This window comes from Labrus mixtus, chromosome 14 (genome assembly GCF_963584025.1).
Source record: "Labrus mixtus chromosome 14, fLabMix1.1, whole genome shotgun sequence".
Lineage (NCBI taxonomy): Eukaryota > Metazoa > Chordata > Actinopteri > Labriformes > Labridae > Labrus > Labrus mixtus.
This window is the reverse complement of record NC_083625.1, coordinates 26,962,914-26,987,425: the sequence shown is the minus strand read 5'-3', so window position 1 is coordinate 26,987,425 and position 24,512 is coordinate 26,962,914. Positions and strand designations below refer to the sequence as shown.

The window sequence follows — 24,512 nt, the reverse complement described above, 5'->3', positions numbered from 1 at the left end:
AGGATGATAACAGGAGGTGCGTCTTTACAGTGTTTTTCTGAATAACACAGTTTTGTTCTGCGAGTGTTCATTATTTTTACGACCGGCTATTTCTGATTCTTCTTACCACTCAACCAGAGAGTGATTTCCAGACTAAGTTTTGCATTTGTACACCGGGCCTGAGAGTGGTGTATTATTAGGCGCCGGTTTCATTTGTAGAACATTATCAGCAGGAGATTGGGAGGGAAGGTTGCTGCATAGGGCTGCAGGAAGAAATAATTTTTTAGCCAAAAAGAATAATCTTCTGACCCGTTTTATGTTAAATCTTCGGTTATTTTGATCTCAATTGCTTATTTTGTTAAACTGTAAAAAATATTTTCTATAACAGGGATGCTAGAAGCCTAGCGGTTCGTGCACTCGCTCTCTCTCTCTCCTTTAAAAAATGTTTAACCCAAAGACTGAAATTGACCCAATACAAAAAATGAATAAAAGAATTATCACTTTTAAACAGCTGGAACAAGCAAATATTTGACTTTTTTCTTTGAAAAAAAATGAACAACATGGAAATAATGTTGTTGATTTTGCGAATTTCTGCTGTGATTAAAAAATCCATGTACTATATAATCCAATATTTGTTATGTGTACATATAGTTGAACATATTTTTAAAAATCTGTCAAATTTCCGATCGCAAAAGTAAAATAAAAATTAAACTATCAAAATATTCAATATTTATGTTTCTTTTGATTGACTGATTGATTAATCACTGCAGCATTGGTCAGTAAAACTAAGATGTTGCTAACGTGACATAATTCATGGCCCAGTTCAAGTTGAAACAAGTTGATACCAAAGTAATAAAAACAACTTTTGGTGGCAGGGAATTGTATTTTTGCTGTATGGTTTTAGTAAGAATAGAAGATGGAGCCATCTGACAAAAAGCCAAGAGGCTGCTGCAGTTTGGATAATCCTCAAACCTCCAGCAGGGGATCAAGATAGCATCTTGTTTCCCGTGTTTCTCTATCTACTGTGTAAAGGACAGCTGACAATGTGCCTACAGGAACAGTGGAAACAGTGTAATCTGCAGGACACATTATATAAAAAAAGGGTCAGAATTGTTCCTCATACAGGTACATGATGGTGGAGGAGTTCAAAGGTTCAGACTCTCCTGATAACACCTGATAAGAAAAGCAGCCCTGCCCTCAAAGTGACAAATCCTCCAGAAAGTTTTGGAGGATTAAGAACTCTGCTGAAGTGCTTTTTCACTGATCTGAATATAGAGCACAGTCTGATGGCCCTGCTCTGCCTGCAATTACACTCACACGGATGGAGAAAGAGGAGGCTGTGAAGAGGAAGAAATGGTGTTGAGGCTTTGAAGTTTCTTACAGTTAGACTCAGATAGCAGCCGGGCTTCTGTCTGACGTCTGCTTCAGAGCACTGAGAGTGCAGCAGAATGTGATCGGCTGTACCTCTTAAAGGTTATATTTCATAGCCGTTAATGGAAAAAGCACATTACTGAGATTTTCTTTTATCCCGCTGTTTCTTTCACTGAAGTTGTGCATCATAGAAAGCCAAGGTTTAAAGACAAATAAGTTTGATACGGTTGAGTAAAAGCATCTTCAAAAACATAATGTCAATGTTGTCAAAACTTAATGAAATAAAATTCTAATTGAGTTATCAAATATGCTGTGTTGTCTAAGGATTCACCATAAAAATCATCATCATCAGCTGACCGTCACTTTGTCTTATGACCACTAATGTGCTTCTGACTTTTTGACTGAATTACAGAGGAATGGATGGATAGATGGATGGATTGATGTGGATGACTGGATGGATGGTCGCATTGGCCGATGGATTGATTAATGCATGGATGGGTGGATGGTTGGACAGATGGATGTGCATTGGGTATTGCATATCTGTACTCTGCTATTTTGAAAAGCTTATTTTTTTTAAATTCATATATTCATAATTGATTGTATTATAAATGTCAGAACTCACATGTGACTGTGTGTTACTGCTACTCCTTTATGTCCAGGACTACAAGATAAAGCACTACTTCTAAAAATGAATAAATAGAGCTGAAAGCTTTTTCAAAGTTTCCTCGTTTGGAATAAAAACAGAAAACAGTCATTATTTTGTTAAGAGCCTCTCCACTCCCTTAGGGGCTCTGTGTGGTAAACAGAGACTGTTCATCTAATAGTTTTAAGGTAACATCATAGCAAAACTGAGTCTGTCTGGTCGGCGGTGGGGGGGCCCTCAGCAGGGCAGAGCCTTTAAGAGCTGATTCATACATTTTACAGTGATGCTGGTTTGAATGAGTCAAGTGGAAATGTTGTGTAAAGGTTTCTAAAAAGGGAAGAGACCACCATGTGTGAGTGATTGAGATGAAGATCATCGAGAGAAGCAAAGATGTAACCACAATACACCAGTGGTTTTAGATGACATGCCCATCATGTATCGCATCCTCAGCATCCATCAGCCCTGGGGCTGATGGATGCTGAGGATGTGGATGAGTCGATTCTAAGCCCCCTACTATTCTTCCTGCATCCTTCCACTATAGGTCATAAAACCCATAAGCATAATGTTTCTTTTTCTAACTTTATGCTGACAACACTCTGTTCTATCTACTCAAGAGGTGATTTATCATCTCATTAAGTGTCAGTCACCAGAAATGTTGTACTTTTTCAGTGACCCTAAATCTGATGAACAAGTACAGAGATTTGTTCTCATAAAATTGTGGACAATTAATATATATATTTTTTTGGATTATCCAAGGAAAAATGATGATCTCTTGGCTACTGGCATCTACAAAGAGACATGTTGTACCCGTTACTTTGATGTTACACAAATGTTCAAGTCAATTTGGATGAAAGGAAAACAAAAGAAGGCGCCTACATCAGAGCTTATTTTCAAGGATGACGAGGCATCTTGGAAATCTATGCAGCCATCACTGTAATGATGGTGATCATAACACAGGCTTCTTTTGGGCAGCTGCAGGCCGTACATCAGTATCACAGCCTGTGGTTCAGATCTGCATGTTGATAGAGATCGACCGCACTGCCACACAACTCGAGGGTATTTGAATTTCTAAGCTGCGTGATATTCCCCTGCTGCATTGCTCACAGTCAGTGTAGATGTATGTCGCAGATAAGGGCGAGGCGGCAAAAAGATGAACTCAAATCAGGTTAAATGGACAGCTTGAGGATGACTGCTTGTCTAGAGAAGAGTGTCTAATAGGAAAGTCTGGATCCTCTAAGGGCCTGTTAGCTCCTGACCATGTTGTACTACAGCAACTCTCAGAGCTACAAGTTAGCTAATGAAACCGGAGGGAAGATGTAGGAGTCCAGCCTGTGAGAGTCAGAGTGTGTTTGACAGGGATGGTGTGAGGAGAAGAGATAAATTAGTCTAAACTGTCATGCCAAAGGAGAGCTGTAGTGGACCTGAAGGATGTGTGATTTCCTGTGTAGATCTAGTAGCTGTCAGTGGGAGTGGGAATGTTTCTATATGTTGGATTTTTAGGAGAAACAGTTAAGTGTGAATTTACATAATGATTTAAATATGCACCTTTTAATTTATCCCCTTATTGTCTAGCAAGTTCTCTCCCCCCACATGTCAAATGTGGCAGTTTCATCAGTGGCCTTTAAAATCAAAACATGATCATCTGGGCATCACTTTTGTCAATAAGGGAGGGAAACGCAGGGTATCTCAACATCCGATATGATACAAGGCTCAGGATAACAATTATATCATGATACAGCGATTCTGCAATATTGCTGAACAATCATGATACATCACCATTTCTGAATAACTGAAGAATATAAAAAAGGCCCCTAAGCAGGTAAAGTGCAGGATTCATGTATTCAATCACTGCAGATGGATGTCAGTTTCACCTCATGTCATGACAACCCTATAGTACGTCTCTTCACTTATGGCAATACACTGCTAAATCGCTCTACTATAATTAAACAGTCGGTTAATCCTGCAGAGAAATATGGAGCACTGTTCATTTTTTGATTAACTCCATTCAGCATAAACATTCCTATAATGACTATACATCAAAAAAAGCATGTGTGTATAGACTAAATTCAAACAGAAGGCCAACATGCATACACACAGTGAATTGCTGTCACACAACTTCAAAGTACTTTTTAACTGGGAAGAAGAGAAAAAAAAAAGCCTGAGAGGATGACAAGAAAAAATAGTGCGTGAGATGAAAGTACACAAAAAACGAAGGAGAGAAATTGGAACAAAACAGCCACGGGGAGCTCAAACTCCTGCTGCAATGTCCTCTCTATAATGGAGGATGGCAAAGTGCTGAGGCACAAGCTTTTCTCATCTGGTACAAGAACAAGAAGCACAAGTATCCTGCTGATACAAAAGAAGGAGAAGAGAGGAGCACGGCCAAAGATCTACAGTGTCTCCCCTCCCCCACCCCCACTAGGCCATCTCCTCAGCATTATGTCACCCAACACAAGTGGCCTTTTCATCCCACTGCAGATTTACTTCCTCTGAAAAGGCAAAACAACAGCAGAACAACAGCCAGTAAGTCACACACTCGCTCCAGCACTCACAAGTGAAGAATGGGGGGGTGAAGATTCATTTGCATAAAGGGGGGGGGGGGGGGTCACACAGTTCACATCAGTAAAGCCCGAGTGTTGACTAAAAGTTTGAAAGTCCACAAATAGAGAACTTTTAAACATAGAAGTTTGTATCGTTTGATACCGAATTGTTAGGTCATTGAGTTTCCCTTCGACTGAGACAATGGTGCTTCTTTCCACTTGAAAATGTTTCCGCTTCATTTTTATCCAGAAATAATCTGCTGATAAGAAGTCACAGGTCAAACGAGTAACTGTCAACTTGTTTCAGGCATTTTTATCAGACATGCGCTCTCTGAGAGGCCGTTGACAAAAAGAGCTTGACAGGTAATCGTTTAAAAAAAAATGGCCAAAAACAAAAAGAAAGCAATCTAAAAGAAAAGTTGTGAGGTAGGGGGAGAATGTCGTGCTTGTGTTGATCCTTTGATATCGGATGTGGAGAGCATGGAGAAAAAGCTCACTTTAAGACATAATGTTACTTGACAAGTTCTGACTTTATAGGTGACAGGCTGTTAAACCTTGTTCTGCACCTCGAGAAGCTTGGTATGCAAATACATCCACCATCCGTGCATCTTTGCCAGACTGCATTTCACAGATTCAGAAACTATTTCCCTGAACACAGATGGTGCACTGCTCAGATTATGGTCTGACTCGTGATAAATCCTTGAAAGGAGCTCTGATATTTGTACAAGACTCAATCTAAGGTTAAAAAAAAAGTCGTCACACCTTCTGGACGACATGCTTCCCAACAGAGGGTGAACCGTGGACGCTTATGGACAATATGTCCTCACACATATTAACAAAAATAAGTGTTCACTCCCTTTCAAACAGTGTCATTGCTGCATCAAACTTCCCTAACAGCTAACTTTGGTGTTTTACCTAAAAGAAACAAAAGTGCAAAGATTCAACCAACAGAGAATATTAAGATCAGATACAGCTCTCATTTCTGGTGATTTGTGAGATGAAACTCGATGCCTTCACACTTACACTTAACTCCTGAAAACATCCTGAAATGTCCGGGTGAGCTGCATGTGTGAACACAAACTGCTGAATTTTTCAAACTGACTTCACCTGGAACCATTTCCAGGTAAAGTCAGGGTGAGCTAATCAGAACCAGAATCAGAATCAGAATCAGAAATAGTATTTTTTAGTCCCGGAGGGAAATTCGATAATGTGAGAATGTAGCAGATACAATCTCACAGCGGGCAAGGGGCAGGGGGCATGTTTTATTTTCACCAGTATGTTCTTCTCTGCACTTTTGTGAATTCAGTGAGTATGGTTGGATTACATGTTACATCGATGCAAAGGCAAAAACTGTCGTCATCGCATCAGACTCTGTTGCTTCATCCTCCACTTATGCGTCTTATGTCTTGCCTCCTGAGATCCTCACTCTCTCCCATTGGACAGTGAAAGTCTCCAGCTGTCCGAGACATGTGTGATAAACTTATTCAGGAAGATTTCAGGGGAAGCACTCCTGAAAATTTCTTGGAAATTGCATCTGTGCAAATGGCTTGACACTATCTATGAGGTGGGTATACTCTCTGTGAGTTGCGTAGCATGTGGATAAAAATGCTGACTATTGAATGGTCATTCCGAGACTATTTCTCCTGCATTGTTCTTCTTGCAATGACACAGCGAAAAAGCTAAAGTGCACAGGCTTGGCAGACATAATGCAAGCCGACTCAGGGTCTTCTCAACTAGCCCTGCAGACAATAAAGACATAAAACATGTTTGGCACTTCAAGTCCTCCAGACGGTCAGGGTGAGAAAAGCCTTTTCATTCCAGCCTGCAGGACTTTAAAGTGAATTAGAATATACATCAAAAGCCGGCACTCCTTATCACTCTGTGGTGAGCGGTGGTAAAAAAGAAAGATTAAGCCATGCCATGATTTAGCAACTAAAATTAAGGCTAAGCTGAGCTCACTCTGCACTCGAGATAACCCACCCTGCCCACCCAATTCTACTTAAAAAGAGACAGAGCTGCTAATGGCCGAGACAAGTCTTTGAAAGCTTAAATTCAAACACTACAGTGGTAAAAGAACATGCCCATGGCCAACAGCATGGACCACAATCTTTAAAGAAGAGGGCAGAGGAGAGAGGGGCAGGGCAACAACTTTCCCATTCCTATCCCTCCCTCATCTGCATTTCTTTTGGCTTCCCTCTACCAGAATTTGTTGTTTTACAACTCTGTTGCCTCCTCCTCATCCTCTCGATTTACTCCCAAAGCCACAGGAATTGATTTGCAAATGTGCATTCAGAGTTAAATTCGAAGCATTGAGGGAGGGAGGGAGGCTGGAGTGCTTTTCTCTTCAGCCTCCTACTCTTTGACCCTGTGGGGACAACAAAATGAGGCTCTTGCATGAGAATACAAAGTGCCAGGCATAAAGAGACAACCCCCTTAATTGAGCCTGTGTTGATGCTAAGCAACTAAATGGGCAGGGTCAACTTTGCAAAAGGAAATCGGGTGTTTTCATCTTGTCTCTCTTGGGGCCGTGAACAGATTCATGAGTCGGGGAAGGAGCTGCTCTTCTTTAAGAGAAGGGTATCCTTAACATTCAGAGCAAAAAAAAAAAGGTTCCAAAGTCCCACCGCAGCTCCAGAAATCCACTAACAACTGTTTCATGCTCCCTTTTGAGTGGCCTCTGTGCTGGCAAAGCAGCTAATATGAATTTTGGCGAGATGTTTGGGCAAGCTGACAAGGCAGAAGCAGCATGCCCTAGATAGCCAGCAAACAGTGGAGTCTTTTTTTTTGGTCTTGCAGGAACAGACAGTTGAGCTTAACGGACCATTTAAATACAAAAAGTTACTCCTAGTTACATAGCCGAGGGGCTCGGGAGCTGGATAAGCCATGGTTTAGTTTCCAAGCACAGAGACAACCCTGAGGGGGCAACTAAACCTCACAATGCCTGGACAGTCAAAGTCCAACAACCAATAACCCAGTCCTGAGGATGGAACAACCAGTCCAACATCCTTCAAGAGTTGCCAGTTTGAGTTCCACTAGCCCTCCAGTAACAGACATCGATCATGTCCACTGACTCCACTGAGGGTTTTTTTTGGATCAGGCAACTGCACTCTGGGGTTTCACTCTGTTCAATGGGATGACATGAAGAGACTTATAGTAGCAGAGCCAGCGAAGAGAGGGTTGATATTGACTGCAATTTGTTAGCACTGGTCTCAAATAAGGCTGTATGCCGATGATTCCACGATTTCCCATTACCAATTATCAGTCCATTAAGGGTCACAAATGACAGCGTAGGCATGTTTTTGGTCTCTCACTTATGGAGGAAATCCTCAATGGGGGCCCAGGACGGGCACCAAACTGGTTGTGGGTGGCCTTACACAGCTGTGGGGGAAATGCCATAGGTTTCCTGTCCCAAAGCAGCATATTTCAAGATTAGTGTGTATTAGATCTGTCTCCGCTCACAGACACACATACACACACACACACGCTGGCTGCTATCTGCTCCTATCTGTCTGACCACATATAGATCACACAAGTCACTCTGAGGGAGGAAGGGGTTTGAGATGGGGACTTCCTGAACTCCTGAGTCTGGAGCTCAAAACAAAAACAACCAAGATACCATGAATAAATAAATAAACTATAAGGGTTGTTTTGTTTTTTTAAATGAACTGATAGCCGTGAGAGTCAACAAACTATGACGGAATTTAGAAAAGATTTTTGATGTATTGTGGGACAACCCTGTGTTTCAAAATTAGAAACCTTCCCCAGGGACAGGGGGAACTTTGGAGAAACTCAGTAGGTCTTCACCCCTGGGAACTAGTGCTAAATTAAGTTCAGGAGGGAGTGTTTCACTCCTTAGAAAGTCCCTTTACAGGAAGTAAAAGTTCAGGACACGTTGGTGTTGGGGCTTGTAGCGCTGAAATATTCTCATTTGTCGGCCACTTTCAGCTTTTGGAAGACCGGTCGAAGAGAAAGTGGTTCAACAGGTTGTCTTTTCTTGGCTGACAGAGACAATAGGCTTAGCTACTTCATTCAATGGTGGAACCCAAAGAAGAAAAAGCTGGTTTGAGATCAACCACACAATTTCCATTTTGCTAAAATGACATTTATTTATTTAAATCTTTATTGAAGCTTTGAAATCCATTGAGGTTTCCCTCATTTGTAATGCTGTCGAGATGCTAACAAAATGAACAAAACAATTGAAGAAAAGATGATTCTCAGTGAAAACATGCTAACTGTCTTGCTTTTGTGGCACTGGCCAAGAGCTAATTTTAGCTACATGTTAACACGTTAACACTGATGGTGTAGAATCGTGACGTTCCATTAGATGGCTCAAGTAGTATAGGACGCGGGGTAGTGTTGTCACATTGCCAGAATATGAAACTTTGATTTGATATATTAAAGAACAAGTGGTATCTAATTTGATACCACAGCAACAGAATAGAAGTCTTAGGCACCCAATATTGGCTCATTTCTTGTTTTTAATGGACAAAAATGACTTGCAAACTCCTGCACACAGAAGGTTTCAGTCGTGTTTTTTTTTAAGCTTCGGTACTTTTCGACACTATCGGTCAAAAAGTATCAAACTATGGTAAATTCTGACGACCTTAGTAGCCAACCAGGAATCAGTTGAATTGAAACTGAGCTGCAGCCTGCAGAGACCACAACTTGGAATCTTTTAGTTCTTTGAAATAACTTTTTATGATTGAACGTCAAGGTTATTTTCAGTGAAAAGCCAGCTATAGAAATGTTCCAGCTAACTGACACCCTACACTCCTTTTTTTTGTAACTGAATGAATAAGTAGCAGAGTGCTTGCACTTAAGGTTTTATTGATCTTTTTTAGGATGATGTACTGCTGGCACTGCTAGACTACATAATGATACTTTAATATGGATGTATTATAAACATATCTGAAATAGCCCTCCTTGATAAGTTGTGATAGCATTACCATATAAGGAAAGAGTGAATACAGGCGCCCTTTACATCAAGTTGAGGAGTTGTCAAGGGAGATTTTTTCTGACGTATAATGAAGATAAAGTGCAACAGATGCCGCCATCACTTCTTTACATGCAACAAAAGCATCTGATGTTTTGCGTCAAGTTGTGCTTAAGAGCTAACAAGTAAGGGAGGCATTCTAATTACCTCCGCACCCAAGTCACACTGCTTTAATAAGCGTTTCCCATCAATCATCTGCTACAGAGAACACTTTAGACTGCCTCCTATCCCCGAGTCACTTTCTGTGTATCAACACTCCGATCACAGAATAACAGCTACCCAGAGACTGTCACTTCCCAAAAAGAGCTGTCCCTGTCAGCTCTAAAGCCTGCCATTAACTCATTGACAGCGCCTGTCAAAACCCCTCCACAGCACCGCCGCATTGATACACCGGCGCTGAAAAATGATCTATTATCAGTTGGCTCTTTTCCCAACAACGAGCTTTCAAGTGCCAGACTCTCATGAATATATCCAAAACCACCGACAAAGTCGCGGTGGTGACAGCTGTAGCGTTACCCCTGGGCTTTGCTTTTGACTCTGCAGCAGAGTTTTGTAGTGCAATCCAAGAAGAGTCTGTGGACAGAGAGAGCTGGGTAAACAAGACGATCTGACAGACTGTCTCGCCAGTCAAACTTGATGAAAAACATATGGTCTGGTTAGAAGAGCGGCCAGACACTGAGGACACACGTCGACAGGATATTGATGTTGATTTGAAACAACACAAAACCCCTGCTGGACCATCATCCGGACTATGGCAAGCGTACAACTATTTGATAATTGATTGATTGCAAGGTAACATTTCTACTGTGACTGACACTCCAAATTATCTCCTTGGATATAGGCAACCAAACGTCCCGTATAAAACTGAAATATCAGATAACATACTGTCTCTGCAATGCATCCCATTTTTAATGGTCTGAGCGGTAATGGCTCATTAAAAGCATTTACACTTCTCAACCACACCTGTGAGGAAACCCATCTGGTTAAACATCTGGGGCTTACTGCATGGAGATTTAATATTAAATGACTGTGATGAATTATACACAAACCTCGGTTCAGGTGAATACATCCAATAAAGGAATATTTTACTTCATAAAAGCCTCATTTGGGGCTTTTTTCTGGGAGATTTTTGTCAATCTTATCAGCTATATCAGTTCAGTAGAAAGCTGATAATGAAAAGGGTTGCCATGATACCAGAAGCTTAAACTTCAATATGTTTCAATAACACCAAAAGTTGGGTTATCTCTGGGTTTGAACAAACAGAAATTGCAAACAAACCCCTGAACACATCCAATGATATGTGCAGGTTAGACAGTGAGCTCTCTGTTTGATGAAGGATTTGTAGGTTGTTTTTTTAAAAGATGTGTTCTTTTTCCAATCTATAAATCATCATAAAAACAGTGGTTGTTCGTTTTAAAACATGTGGTATCAAAATGCATCAAAGCATTGAACATTAGGACAACCTTCATCATCACATCTTTTGTTTTTGTTTCATTTCAGCGCCACATCACTCTTCAACATGAGTGTCATGTTCAACTGTAAGACTCAAATTTTTCATTTTCCTATATGTGAATCAAATGACTACAAACTATATGATTTATCTTGATTGTTAAAGTATGTTAAAGTGAGCGGCTGCTTGGCTTTCAGCCCCAGAAGCCTCGCCAAACAGCATCAGAGAGAAACACTGATATTATTGTGAAACTGATTTATTCTGTGCTTTCACTGGTTTTAATCACCAGGCCGGTTTGTTTAGGCTACAAGAAGAGGAGACCTCTGTGAATAATTCAGCTTCTGACGAAAAAAAAAGAAAACTGAAGGGTCATTTTGAGACTCAGTTTGCATGGTTTACAATCTGTTGTTGCTCCTGCTGTGCTCTGTGCTCTGTGCTCAATGATGCAGTTTAAAAAACCATAGTGCACATATTCAGCTGACAACACTGAAACATGGTCTTCTCGACAGAAGATCCCCAAATGTTCCACTTTGACTGGGCAGCCCTGCGTAAAGCTTCAAATACTAAGGTCATAATAAGGACATAATGCAAATGATGCTTCAGCTCAGCTCTGCTATATTATCTATAGCACAAACACACACAGCAGCACATTCAAACCAGAGCTCTCTCTAACTCGTAAAAAAAAGAAAAAAGAAGTCTGCTTTGAAAGCACTGAGCGACATTGCGGATGCGTCCCATTTCTGTGGGCAAAGAGGATGCTGGGAAGGAAGCTGCCTCTCTGGAGATGAAGTTGGCAGATCGTTGCAGTCAGTGTTTGATGGGGACGTTTTGACACAGCGTTTGAATTTATGAACGTCACTTTTTTATTTTTATTTTTTTCATTGGCTTTCATCCAGTGACTGACAGCACGGATAATGTCTCCACACTGTCTGCATACAACACTAAAAATATTACATCTGTGTTGTGCAATTAGTGGTTTTATTAGCACTTTACTGCACACCAACAGCCTCCACATGACTGTGTGTGATTCAGTGATGTGCCCAGTGATGGGGCGGTCAGCGCTCCTTAAACCACTGGGACTAATGTTGGGGGCCATCCATCTGTCTACAGCCTGAGGCGGGGGCTCAGGCAGGATTGTGTCGGGGGCCCCTCAGGCGGTCACACTTGAGACCTTTAAGCAGAGGGGATAGCTGACTTGTCCTGTCAGCGCCCACTGTTAAATAGAGTTCCTGCTCGGTTCAATCTCTTGCCTTTGATGCCCAAATGGAGAAGTATCTGACACCCCCGTCAGAGTGTTTATTTTGGCTCTCTGTGGCAGGAATGTGCAGGGCAGAAATGAAGCATTACCATTAGTGAGAGGGGAACGTTCCCTAAGTTTGAAGAAGGATGCTGAGAAAAACACCCCGTGGGTACATTAGGAAAAGGAAAAGTGACGGGGCATATTTTGTTTTCCATTTTCTACAGATGAATGCGCAAATAACATGTTAATTATGCATCACAAGGCATCGTCAAACTGTTCTGTAATGAATATTTGGGACTTTGAGATTCATTAATTGGGAGTTTATAAGCCATTAGAGTCTGATGAGCCCAACTTCAAGAATCCACATTTTCTTATTTTTAAATTTAGTAAGAAAACAAGAAATTGGCCGGAAATAGGCGACGGAGCTTCAAACTATCATTTCAGAGCGTGATCATCGCTGCTGATTCTCTGATGACAGGAAGAGGATGTTTGGTTCCTCGCCCCGTCTCTCTCACTGTTGTTTTTTTTTTTTTTTTCCAGAGACAACGTAAATTAGGATTCACTCGTACCAGGAGATGCGGCGGCTCATTTCCATGTATCATAGCGAGGCCTCGCAGAGCTATCGACAGCCTAATTGATCTGTGGAGAACAGATGGGCAGGCGGGTGGGGGGAGGGGGAAGGTACACTTGAGTGTTTGTGACTACAAAGCTTTTTCTGTCTCTGCTGAAAAAAAAAAACCAGACGTGTTGTCAATAAGCCAATAGAAAAAACAGGAGCCCCTGTTTGTTGCCTCTCTCTGCCAGTTATGAGTCATCCACAGTTTTGTCACCAGCCATACCGACAATGAAGTGCTAGCTATAAGACTGAGACTTAAGAGCCACTTATAATAAGCCATGTGTCAGTGAAGTTACAAACTGAATCAGGGTTAACCCTTTACAGAATGAATAATCACTCATTCTTTTATAACATTAAATGTGTTGTATGCATCCTGGACACAGATCACAGGTGTGACTGGTCCGTTCATCCAGGATTGATCATCCTCTGCTAATTGACAGTAGAAAAGATGTTTGGTTTAGAGGTTTGGAGAAACCTAAATGTTACATTTCTGACTCTGCTTAAATACATTGGGGAGTAGCATGGTGTTAGCATAAGGTAACACAGTTCTCCTTCAGAGCTGTAATAATGAGTGAATTCACTGTGGTCAGTCTATGGAACATTAGTGAGCATCGTTCATGATAAAAGATTAGTTTGGAAAAATGCTCATAAATGGTCAAAATAAATAAGCAGTTTGACGTTGATTCGTCTGCTCTGGTACAATAGCAGGGATTGATTCTGCCGATTGACATGGCCATTAACAGTTAGTATGATTTTATATAAAAGCCCCTGTATGTGGTCACGTGCTGCCAAGTTTGATTTTGAAGACTTCGAAAGCTTTTTCAACGCAATGTTATGTGTTTCCTTATGACAGACTGATACTAAACGATGAGACACAACACCATATGACACGATGCAACAGGATACGATACAATATAATAGGATACACTTTATTGTCCCTGTAGGAAAATGGGTCTTGTACAACATTTTGCCGCCTCCCCAGAGACACTTACGATTAAAAATTGTAGTTAAAGCCATGTTTCCCTTGACACCGCCATTTTCTTCCATAAATTTTAGGGGTTTGGTAGCACAGAAGTGAGAAATATAAGCATATATCACTGAATAATTAGCCATACATTTTATTTCATTAACTGTTTGATTTGATAAATATCAGACCAATTACACTATTAACACTAATAATCATGATGAGTAAGAGCTCTATCCTACAGGGCCTCCAGTCCAGTTCCAGTGAGTTCATTCAAATCATACAATGTAACGTGTAATTTGGATGAATTTGAACTTTTAACTGGCTGATATCTGATTTTTAAGACGGGAAAGTCTAATGTCTGTGAGTTATAATGGATTTACAGTGTTACTGGATTGTCACAGATTAAATCCCAGCAGCAGCTATATCTCGTGTCAAACTGTCCTTGACCAGCTCTCCCACCCACATCCTCCGCTCTAAGTCACTGCGGATGACAGCATGTCTGAAAGAAACCTCATGTGAAAACGCTCATTAACCAAAGAAAGGACTCTGAACAATGAGACGTCTTGGTAATTGTGCTATTCCAGCCACGTCGCAGCCCACCACACTTTCCTTCCCTGGAGGAAACGGAGTTGTGCGCTCAGGCTGTAATTACTGCGGTGTGGGTATACAGAGGGGTTTTTTCTGTGCGGCCTGTTTGATCTGGGCCTTGCTCCGTTTGGGAGACATTCACAAGACAACGAGGCAGCTGCCCGGCCTTCCACTCACTTCAATGAGAGCATGGCAAACACATGGGCTGCTGACGAGCTGCCGGTGTTGACTGATGGTGACAGAGATGACTTACAATAACAGCTCAGACCGCTGTGTCGCCTTACTGACCAAACAGTCTGAAACGTGACTGACTCCACATGAAGGAGCTCAGAGAGGATGATTCTTAGCTTCTCCTCACCGTATAAAGCCCGTTATAATTTAATGCCAATACTCATCTGATGCTGCCTTTAATCCAAGCAGCTCTGGATAACAGTGTCAGAATTTGAAATACATATGTATTTAAATATACATTTTTCAACTCAGCTAAAAAAAAAGTGCAGGCTTTTTTTATTGAAAGCCAGAATTTGTTTGCTAAAGTGAAAATAAAGTCGCTTTAATCCAGCCTTTGTAGTCCCCAGAGGAGCATCTGGAGTCACTGAAGGAGCACTTTCACAGATGCTGAGTTCATATGCTGACGGTTCATAGCCAATGTTTACAGCCTTGTAAAAAGAAGCCTCAGCAGAGGGCCCGGGCCCCCAAAGACACCACGCTGTCACAAACTATAACATCACACCGGCATCAAGAAAAAGATGAGCTTTTGTAGCTCCCAGTCGGGGGGCTGCATGTGTGTAGAACACAAAGGCGTAGGTATGTTGACAAAGAGCCTGTGGTGTGCTGGTTGTAGCTCTTTATCAGTCGTACATGTGAGTGATGGAGGATCGGTGGATCCAGAGCCTGTCTCATTTTACGCAGGTTTTCATCATCCCAGAGGGGACTCAAGACAGTGAACTGACGGACATATTCTGCCTCAGTGTGTCTGTGAGGTAGATCTCTGTCCATCAGACTATCTAACTGTGGTTCTTAGTAATTACATTGTAGGGTACGTTGAATGTTGAATTCCACTTTATGCCACAGTGAGAGCTTTTGAAAGGATTGTTCGTTGAATCTTGCAGAGATCTGTGCCTGCTAAAGACGTTTTCTCAACTCTGCAGAGTATGAAAAGTGGGCTAGGACATCTCTGTTCATGACAGTGTTAATTGTAAGTAGTGTCTTTGACACATACTCTTTAAAAGTGTTGCGCTTCCTGCATTTTAAGGCGTAGATGGTCTGCAAAGTACCTCAGAAGACGTTCCTTGTTAATCTCCGATTCATGCATTTATTCAATAATCCTCTTTTTTTATAATCGTCATATAGATTTCATTAACAAGGGGTTTGTAATGAGTCTCTTCTTTGTTGTGTATAATTGGTCAGTATGCCTCATAGTGCATGCAGACTCTTTTATTAATGTGAAGAATACACAGCTCTATGTAGCACATTTGCCCAAGGCCATCCTTAGCCTCAGAGACAATACAGTATATTATCTTATCTTATCACACATGGTTATGTGTTAAAGCAACTTCAATTCAAATCACTGTATGCATATCTTTGAACAGCCATTAGAACGATAACAACACGCAGCCTTGGAAATAACAAACCATGGCTTCTTTAGTGAAGGCTAGAACCAAGACAACCTTCAGCTTCACTGTAGGTATTGTCTCCCTTCTTAATGCAACAACATAACCTACATCCACACAATGCAAACACAAGAGAGCAACATCCACATGCAGCAGCTGGCGAGGGGCTTTTATCCATTATAGTAAAAAAGAAATCATACATATTTCAGTAGGAGGAAATCAAACTCCCAACCCCTGCCACGCTCACTCTACACTACACATACTGCATGTAAACTGGCTGTGTCCGTCCTGCAGAGGAGGATACATCTTCTCCTAATGGGACTTTGTAATAATAGAGATAAATGAGCAGGGCCCAGAATCACAACTAAAGTGTGTGTTTCTGTTGGGAGCAGATGTTGGTGAGAATCTGAGGGTCCCATGGGCCAGACACACAGTAAAGCTGCATATGTGCAGCTCTTATGTCTGCTGGTTTAAGTGGCCTTTTATATGACATCATCCAGCAGGATTAACCACTTACACACACACACACACACACACACACACACACACACACACACACACACTCCCATTTACAGCTCATAATATACAGGAACTTGCAATGAGATGAGCAAGCCAAAAGTTAGATAATGTGAAGTTTGATTGTGTTTTTGTGTGGATTGTGTTTCTGGATGTCTCATGTATGTTATTGAAGAAATACAGCGAGCTTCATGTTGTTTGGACTGTTTTGGTATAAAACATTGAAATAGGCCTATATCTTGCATGCATTAGTTTGAGTAGTGGTTCCTCCATTTATCCACGTCAACTATGGATGTACAAGTCTATATCGGATAATGATGATGTGTAGTAGGCTAGAAACTTTGCATGAGTAAAATCACTGCTAAGTGTCTTGTAATTTAAAAACGAGCCCCCCCTTTCAGCGCCCTTGGAGGTCTGAGAGCTCGTTTAGGAGGCTCCATGTGTGCAAATATAAGCCAAAATAATCATGCCAATTAAAACTTACCATATGCCACAGCGGTGAGAGCAAATAAAAGCAATAAGGGAGCCAAAGAGTGGTAGTACTCCATTATAAACTCTGATCTCTCATAGGGAGGCGGGACACGGTGGGTCACAGTTTATGAACCAGGCTGTCCGTCCAGCAGCAGATGATAAATCCAAACACAAACCACTTCCAGTCTATGGGATAAAATCTCTGCAAACACCTTCAAACTCCACAGGCAGCATCTCTCCGCCGCTGTTGGGTTATATCAGAGATTCAAACATCCTCACGCAGGAACTTTTTCTTAGCCCGCTTCCAAAAGAGGTCTGCGACCGATAATCCCAGCGGAGAGTCCGTGAGGAGCAACCCGCAGGTGGTGAGAGGAGAGGCGGCTGTGAGTGTGGCAGGCAGCGCCCGGTCAGTCCCGGTAATAAAAACAAAAACAAATTTCAACCACAGCGGAGGAGAAAAAAATATTTCAAACGAGCTTCCTCTGAGAGTGAAATAGTCCCAAAGTGAATGCAGTCATTGCTGTGAGAGTTTTAAAATCCACTTTGTTAAACACAGAGGTTCATTTCTGCTCTGCTCCGCTAACAGCACTGAGTTACTACAGCAGCCTCACACACACAACAACACGGTCCCACAGCCGAAAACACAGCGTGCTGTCAATGCGATGTGTTACAAACATGACTTCCGGTTCATCTTTCAAAACAAAAGCATGACATAGGAAAGTGCAGTAAAGCTGAATAAATGTATTCTCACATTGTTTTTAATCAGCCAACATTAACCGGATCCTAATTTGTAGGATTTAATACCAGGGTGAGATATTTTTTCCTTTTTATGTGATATATCTACCTAACTGATAGAGTTATGTTCATGAAGTCAGGCATGACTCATGGGCGTATTGTCCTTCTTAAAGATGTTATCATAGAGAAAATATATGGATTACTTTATCAATCCCCACCATCTCCACGGGAGACTTTTGATTGAATATGATATAGCCTAAATAGAAAATGTGCCTTATGGGTCCCTGAATCCTACTTTGACAGCAAGTAGAGGGGGGGAGGCCACCATGTATTTCCCTTTAAGTCAGCATCAAAATGTTTTTCATGTTTGCAACAGTTGGTAGCAACACGTAGAGCTAACTTGCTAAATTCAATTCAAATGTATTTTTAAAATTAATTATTGTAAGTTAAATGGACATGTAACTGTTCTCTTTTGACTTTCAGGTCACCATTGGGCACTAAAATGTTGTGTAAGTCATTTTTTATAAATTTCTTAACATCCATTACTACTGAAGTAATGAGCTAGTTACAAGTTGGTAAAATGAATGTATTTAAATTCGTATTATAGCCACTATGTACGTTTTATGTTGAAGGCTCACTCACTACGCTTCCTGTCAGCTCGTGGTTACTTCTGTCTGACTTCATCATCACCGCTCTCTTAAAGGGCCAGTGCACTCAATGTTGATGCAAATGATGTGAAAGCTACTAAAAGACTTAAATCTGGTGCTTTTAAAATGATAAATGTTGTGTTATGTGATGAATGATGTCCTTGTATTTCTTCATGAACCTAAAAGTGTTCACTGAAGCCTCAAGATAATTCATTATTTCATTTAAACATCATTTTATACACACTCTAAACATGTTTGTTTGTAGCCTATGTTTTGTAATTCTTTATATATTCCAATACTTTGCACTTTTATATTCCACCAGGTACAGTTCTCTCATGGTAATTGATTGTTTAATCATCTTGGTTTTAGTGGATTAGAAACACAGACTATAAAATAAAGCTACCATGACATGACCGATTGTTTTTCTACTGCGTTATTAAAACCTGGAGTTTGACATTTTGGCAGTTAATTAATTATTTTCTTGGATGCAGGAGTGACCATATTCGGACATCAAGGTATTATGCCATGTTAACAACCCCCCCCCCCCCCCCCCCCCCCCTTACCTGTAATAACTTCATCTTAGTTAGTGCTGATATGTGAAGGCAGCAGGTAACGCTCAGAAAAGCAGGCAGGGGTGATGACGTTTATATCATGCAACTGGTGCGCAACCAGTGCAATCTTCTTGCACACAGTGAAGCTACTTTGTTCTCTTCTCTGCTCGTATGATCATTGATACTGTGAATATGTCCGGTAACACATAGCATTGACATAAAGACAAAAAAAAACCTATCACTTTAGGGTCAGACTCTGTCTCTTTGTACGCCATTTCTGAGGCCTCCTTTTTACGCCTCATCCTGTCTCTGAGACCCCCTCCCCCCAACAGGGAATGTTGCATATGTGAACTGGTAATACAGGAAGATTTCAGGGGCAGCCTGTTTGGAAAAATGTCTAGAAGTGTTCAGGAGTGCATGTGTGAAAAAGGCTAAAGACTGCAGGCTTCAAGCCCTCCAGAACTGGCTTCACTTTGGAAACTAATATTCTACATTCACGTCTGATCTACAGCCTTTGATAAGATGTTTACTCCTCTTTAATGTTGCACTAGGTTTTCATCATTAGAATGTATTTTCATTCTAAGACGACTGCAGAATTAAATCATTTAAAACATTAGGAGAGTGACTATCAATATGTTCATCAATCACAACACAATCTGACTTTGCAGCTTGGTCAGTTTTCTAAGAAATGTTAAAGATATCTGAGGGCATCCGAGGCCCTTTTGAATCCTGCAGATTCTACTTGAATTAAAACCATTTACAAACAACCTTTCTTTCATCCGAGTCAAATTATGCAACGCGGTGCAAATGTCAACATTTATCTCAAAGCCGATATCGACCCGCGGAGGAATAAATAATGTTTGGCCGTGGTATGAGTCCAAATGCAAATTTGTCTTACATGTGAAGACCTTTGATCGCAGCCGACTTCAGTGCTGTGTGTACAAATCAGGAGATGGAAATGACTCAGGCACTGAGAGACACAAACAAACCTCACACACCGCTGCGAAATGTCACTATTTATCTGAGCCTGCTTTGCCTGCACTTGATGGGAAGCGAAAAGCAATATCACATGTGCCAGGAGATACGGGAAAAGCTGCAGCCAATGAGACTTGACACGCGGAGAGGCCTCCATTCTGCAATGAAGCAATAAGGAATGGTTGGGCAGAGTGGAGCTGAATAAATATTAGGGGTCAGACAGACCTGGTAAACACTCAGCTCCTGACATTTACAGAAATGCATTGGATGGTGGTGTGCGTCAAGCAGTGCATACAGAGATGAGCTTTTACACGTTCTGTCACAGAGGGTTTTAATATTCAAGGGAATAATTCCACATCACTAAAGTCACAGGCTGCTGTTGGGGGCTGAGAGAGGGAGAGAGGAAAAAACCTCTCTTTTGGGGAGCAGAGAAGAACAGAGCAGTGCTTAAACACCCCTGATATTTCTTTCATGTTTTATGCATGTACATGTTTAATTTAATTGCAGAAACTGATTAATTGAGCATCGCTCTGTGATTGAATAAAACATGATGAGGCCCTCCACTAAATGCATTTCCGCTCGCCTGTGACTGATGCTGCTACTTTGGTGGCTTCGTCAAACATTTGGCCGAGCTGTCAGAGGCATCAAGCACTCCATGAATTTAGACTAATTATCCACATTAGGTGGAGAATTAAAGCGACAGGCCATCAGTGAGGTTTGCTGCTGTTTCTGCATGTCGGCAGCTGAGCCATACATCATAAAATTACACCCTCTCCACGCACAAAGGCGCGGATATATGAGGTGAGTTTTCCCCTTTTAATTTGAATGTATTGTGAAAGGCCTTCAGAGGCAGCTTTCGGGAAATGCCAGCGTTAAAACATTTCCTGGAAGCACTGTGAGAAGACAATCTCTATGATCTACAGAGTGTCATTAATCTGAAAGGTTTAGGTGGTCAGGGAGTTTTCTTTTTCTCATCTCTTACAGATCTGTGTGTTTCAACTAATTTACACATGATTTAAATATTATAATTATTATATCAATTATATTAATTATATCAAAAGTGTCAAAAGATCAAAAGAGAGGCAAAGGAATAATTCTACAAAATGCTTTAACAATTCATTACATTGTACATGTCAGCGCCTGAATCACACTGAGATCGCTAGAATTTAAAATGTAAAAGTCAAGATGTCTCATCATATTCCGCAAAAAAAAACTTGTATTCCCTGCATAATGCATGGGCCAGCTGGGCTTGTGTTCATAAATAAAGTAATGACTTTAAGTGAATTGAGACCATGATGTATGCCTGACCTCTGCTTTGCTTATTTTCTCTGCGCTGCCACAACAAGCAATTTCATTATTCCACAGTGTTCAGAGTTGATTAAAAGCTTTCATAAAGAGGGGAAAGAGCGGGATCAAGTGTCGGAGTTTTCCTACAAAATCAAAATTATTTGCAGGAGAGGAGGAGAAATAAGACGCTCAAAAGTCATTTTGACTTATTACACACGTCTTACTTTACATGTCGTCCCCAGAAATCATTAAAGGAACTGAGTGGATGCAGAAGTGTAATTATTTTAAAATGAGACATTCCACTTGGCAAATGCTTCTCCGGCAGACGCTAAATAATTATTTTCAGAAAAGTGATCATTAAGAGTTAATCATTAAGAGTTCTGAGAAATAGTTTACAGCCTGACAGCATGAGACTGATTCTTAAGACTCATGTAAGGAGTTTCTATCTGGTTATGAAACAGGCAATAATTAATACTGATGTCTCTTTATGACCTAACAAAAGCAGATGTGACCATCAGTATGAAGATTGATGACTTTTATATTGTTATTTCTAATGTCTGAAACCACGCTGCCGGGAGGTAGGTGTCAGACAAAGTGAGTTACAGCACACTGATGAAACTGTCTTCTTTTTTTTTATTTCCACAGCAAAGATGGATATGTTTGAAGATGAAAGGAAAGCAGTGTATGACATGACAATGTACAAGACAATATTGGAAAAGAGGTAAAGGTACCAATTTGTCCACAGGGGGCGCCAAATCAACACAAGCCGAAAGTTCTTGCAGGAGCTTTAAAAAATTAAGCAAAGTCTGACATTTCAAAATCTGACATTAAAGGGTACATTGAATGTTGAATTCCACTTAACCTTTCCAAACTCATTTCAATTCTTGTAAACGTTATGTTGTCAGAAACTTAAAAAAACCCCAAAAAACTAAGTTTTATTTAGCAAAAACTGGACATACTCTGACTGGGTGCACTTTTACTGAAAGTTTAGATTGCAGACTTTGTAGCACGCCTTGTAGCAACAGGCTAAATCAACCTGTTGGGGCTCCATCTGAACGTCTGTGTAAATCAATTTAAACACCGCCTGGTCAAAACATATACAGACCACTGAGGACAGGAAACGAAATTGGAAGGAGGACATACTTCAACATTGCATGTTTCCTTAAAGTCTTTCTATGTGATTTTTCACACTTAAATGTAATATAAATCAAGTATATCCTCTGAAAATAACTCTGTGAGTCATGACTGTCTACAATGGGTGTAACACCCGAGTCCCACTGTCTGTGATGTTTTCAGAGTTTTCAGAGTCCTATCTTCAGTTTGTTTACATCGTCAGGACGGCCGGCTGACTCCTCCCCTCGTGTATAAAAGTTGTTTAATTGAGGGACTAGAGAAAAGAAGAATAACATACTGTACTCACTTCTTAACTGTGTTTCTAGATCACGCTCATTTCAGGTAAATTTACATGCAGTGTGAAGATACGAGCATAATAAAGATCACTAGAATTAGCATGCTAACACAACAATGCAGTGCAAGTTGTTTTGGTTTCATGCTGGTGCTCAAGGGCGACATCTGCTGGATCAAAAAATTGCATATAAAGCTTTTAATGTCTGCTGATATACTCAGGGCATTTTATGATTTAATTCAGTAGACAATTTACATATTTATTTGCTCCTTTAAATTTTCTATACCCCTATGTCAGTTAGATCCAAAAATATGGAAAAATCAAGCCTATGCTTAAAAAAAATCCCTACAAACCTAGATAAAATAAAACACAATATCTTCTTAATTGATCGTAGAATTGACTGAAATGAACAATGTTGTGCTGTTGTAATAATAGTCCATAGTGCTAGAACCCAAAGCATAAATGAGCAAAGCCACCTCAATGTAAATTCATGTTATATGGAGGGAATCTATAAAACAGCCTCAGATCTTAAAGACAGTGGTCCTCCTGTTGACTGGACGAAGCCCAACAAGGTTCCTTTGTCCTCAAACACCATATGAAGCTCTATACTGCTCTGCCTTCAAATAGACGGCAAAGAGCCTTCAGCAGAAACACTTCCTTCCTGGGTATAAATCACCATTAACATGTATGAACAGCAGCGATAAGCAGCTCTGATGTTGCTGGGAGTAATCAAGTAGTCATTTTGCATGCTTACAATTAGAGCTGATAAAAAAAAAGGAAGGTGGAAAAGCCCCTCGCATATTTGCACCGCACGGCTACAAGATAAGCTTAAAGTGAAATCAATCTTAAAATACTGCTTTTTATTTGCACCGGCTCTGAGCTCTGATTTACACCTCGAACCCTGCTGCTGTCGTCCATCTTAAAAAAACACACCTTTACAATCCCTGCATATAGCGGACCGAGATGGACTGTTATTGTGTGTTTATAGCCAGCTGCGATACTCTCTGAGGCTTGCAGAGGGAAAATAAGAGCATACAGTGTTGAGATAGCATCATGCAGCTTAATGCATGTGTCCCCATATCTGATGATGCAGCAGAGCGAGGCTAATAACTCATTAGGCTGACCTATTCATGGTGAAAACATAAGCACTGTATCCTAGAAATACCATTAAATACATATCACCTGTATCTACAGCCTATAGCATTTGAACCTATTCCAGTGTCCCCCTGCCCCATTACGAGTAATGAGACCCTTATATGTCTGCACCTTTTCTGACCCAGAGCTGGTAATGGGAGGACTGGCCCTTTAAGACGCTCCAGTGAATGAATTCTATTATAGATTAATTGATTAAGAGGGTGGTTGCAACGAGATGACAATATATCTCTTTATTGATCTGCCTCTCAATGAGATTGGCTGTTACCCAGCCTCCCTCCCCGAGGGGACCGGACAGAGAAAAGAGAGAGAGGAAGAAATAAGAGAGGGAGAAGGTAAAGCAAGGGTCGCTATTAAAGGGGGGCAACTAATTTCCTGTTTCTCCTGCCGGCTTTCTCTCCGCTGCTTGGATTCAGTCCCGCAGTGTGTGTGAGTGCGAGGGCAATAAGAGCCGGTCCAATCACGCTGGAGTTCACTTTCACATACATCATCTCGTTCCTCTCCTCCGCTCTCATTATATAAGAATCCACCTCTCCTGCTCTCCCCTCTGTCACCGAGACCTCTTTGTCTTACCCGTTCCTCCATAATGAGGGCCCCCCCCCTATTAATTTGGGGGCTGTGGAGCGAGACGTGCCCTCTGTTCCCCACCACGCTCCCTGCAAATCTAAAGCATTGATAAGGCTGTATGAAGATGGAGTGGGCTGAAGGAGGGGGTGTTAACGTCTGTTTGCCACCCCACATCAGGACCAGAAGAGCAGATTGGAGAGTCAAAG

The 24,512-nt window shown here is 41.1% G+C and overlaps 1 protein-coding gene across 5 annotated transcripts in view; it reads right to left on the bottom strand.

Moving 5' to 3' along the window:
- The window catches only part of robo3 (roundabout, axon guidance receptor, homolog 3 (Drosophila)), a 194,282-nt gene that overhangs the window by 90,966 nt on the left and 78,804 nt on the right, over window positions 1-24,512 (bottom strand). The window contains exon 1 of one of the 5 annotated variants that reach the window (XM_061056030.1): window positions 17,001-17,595. The exons of the other annotated variants lie outside the window; for them this stretch is intronic. Within the exon in view, the coding sequence (XP_060912013.1) occupies window positions 17,001-17,064 (64 nt within the window). The 5' untranslated portion in view covers window positions 17,065-17,595. Of the gene's footprint in view, window positions 1-17,000; window positions 17,596-24,512 lie in introns of those variants that run through there. 5 annotated transcript variants of the gene reach the window in all.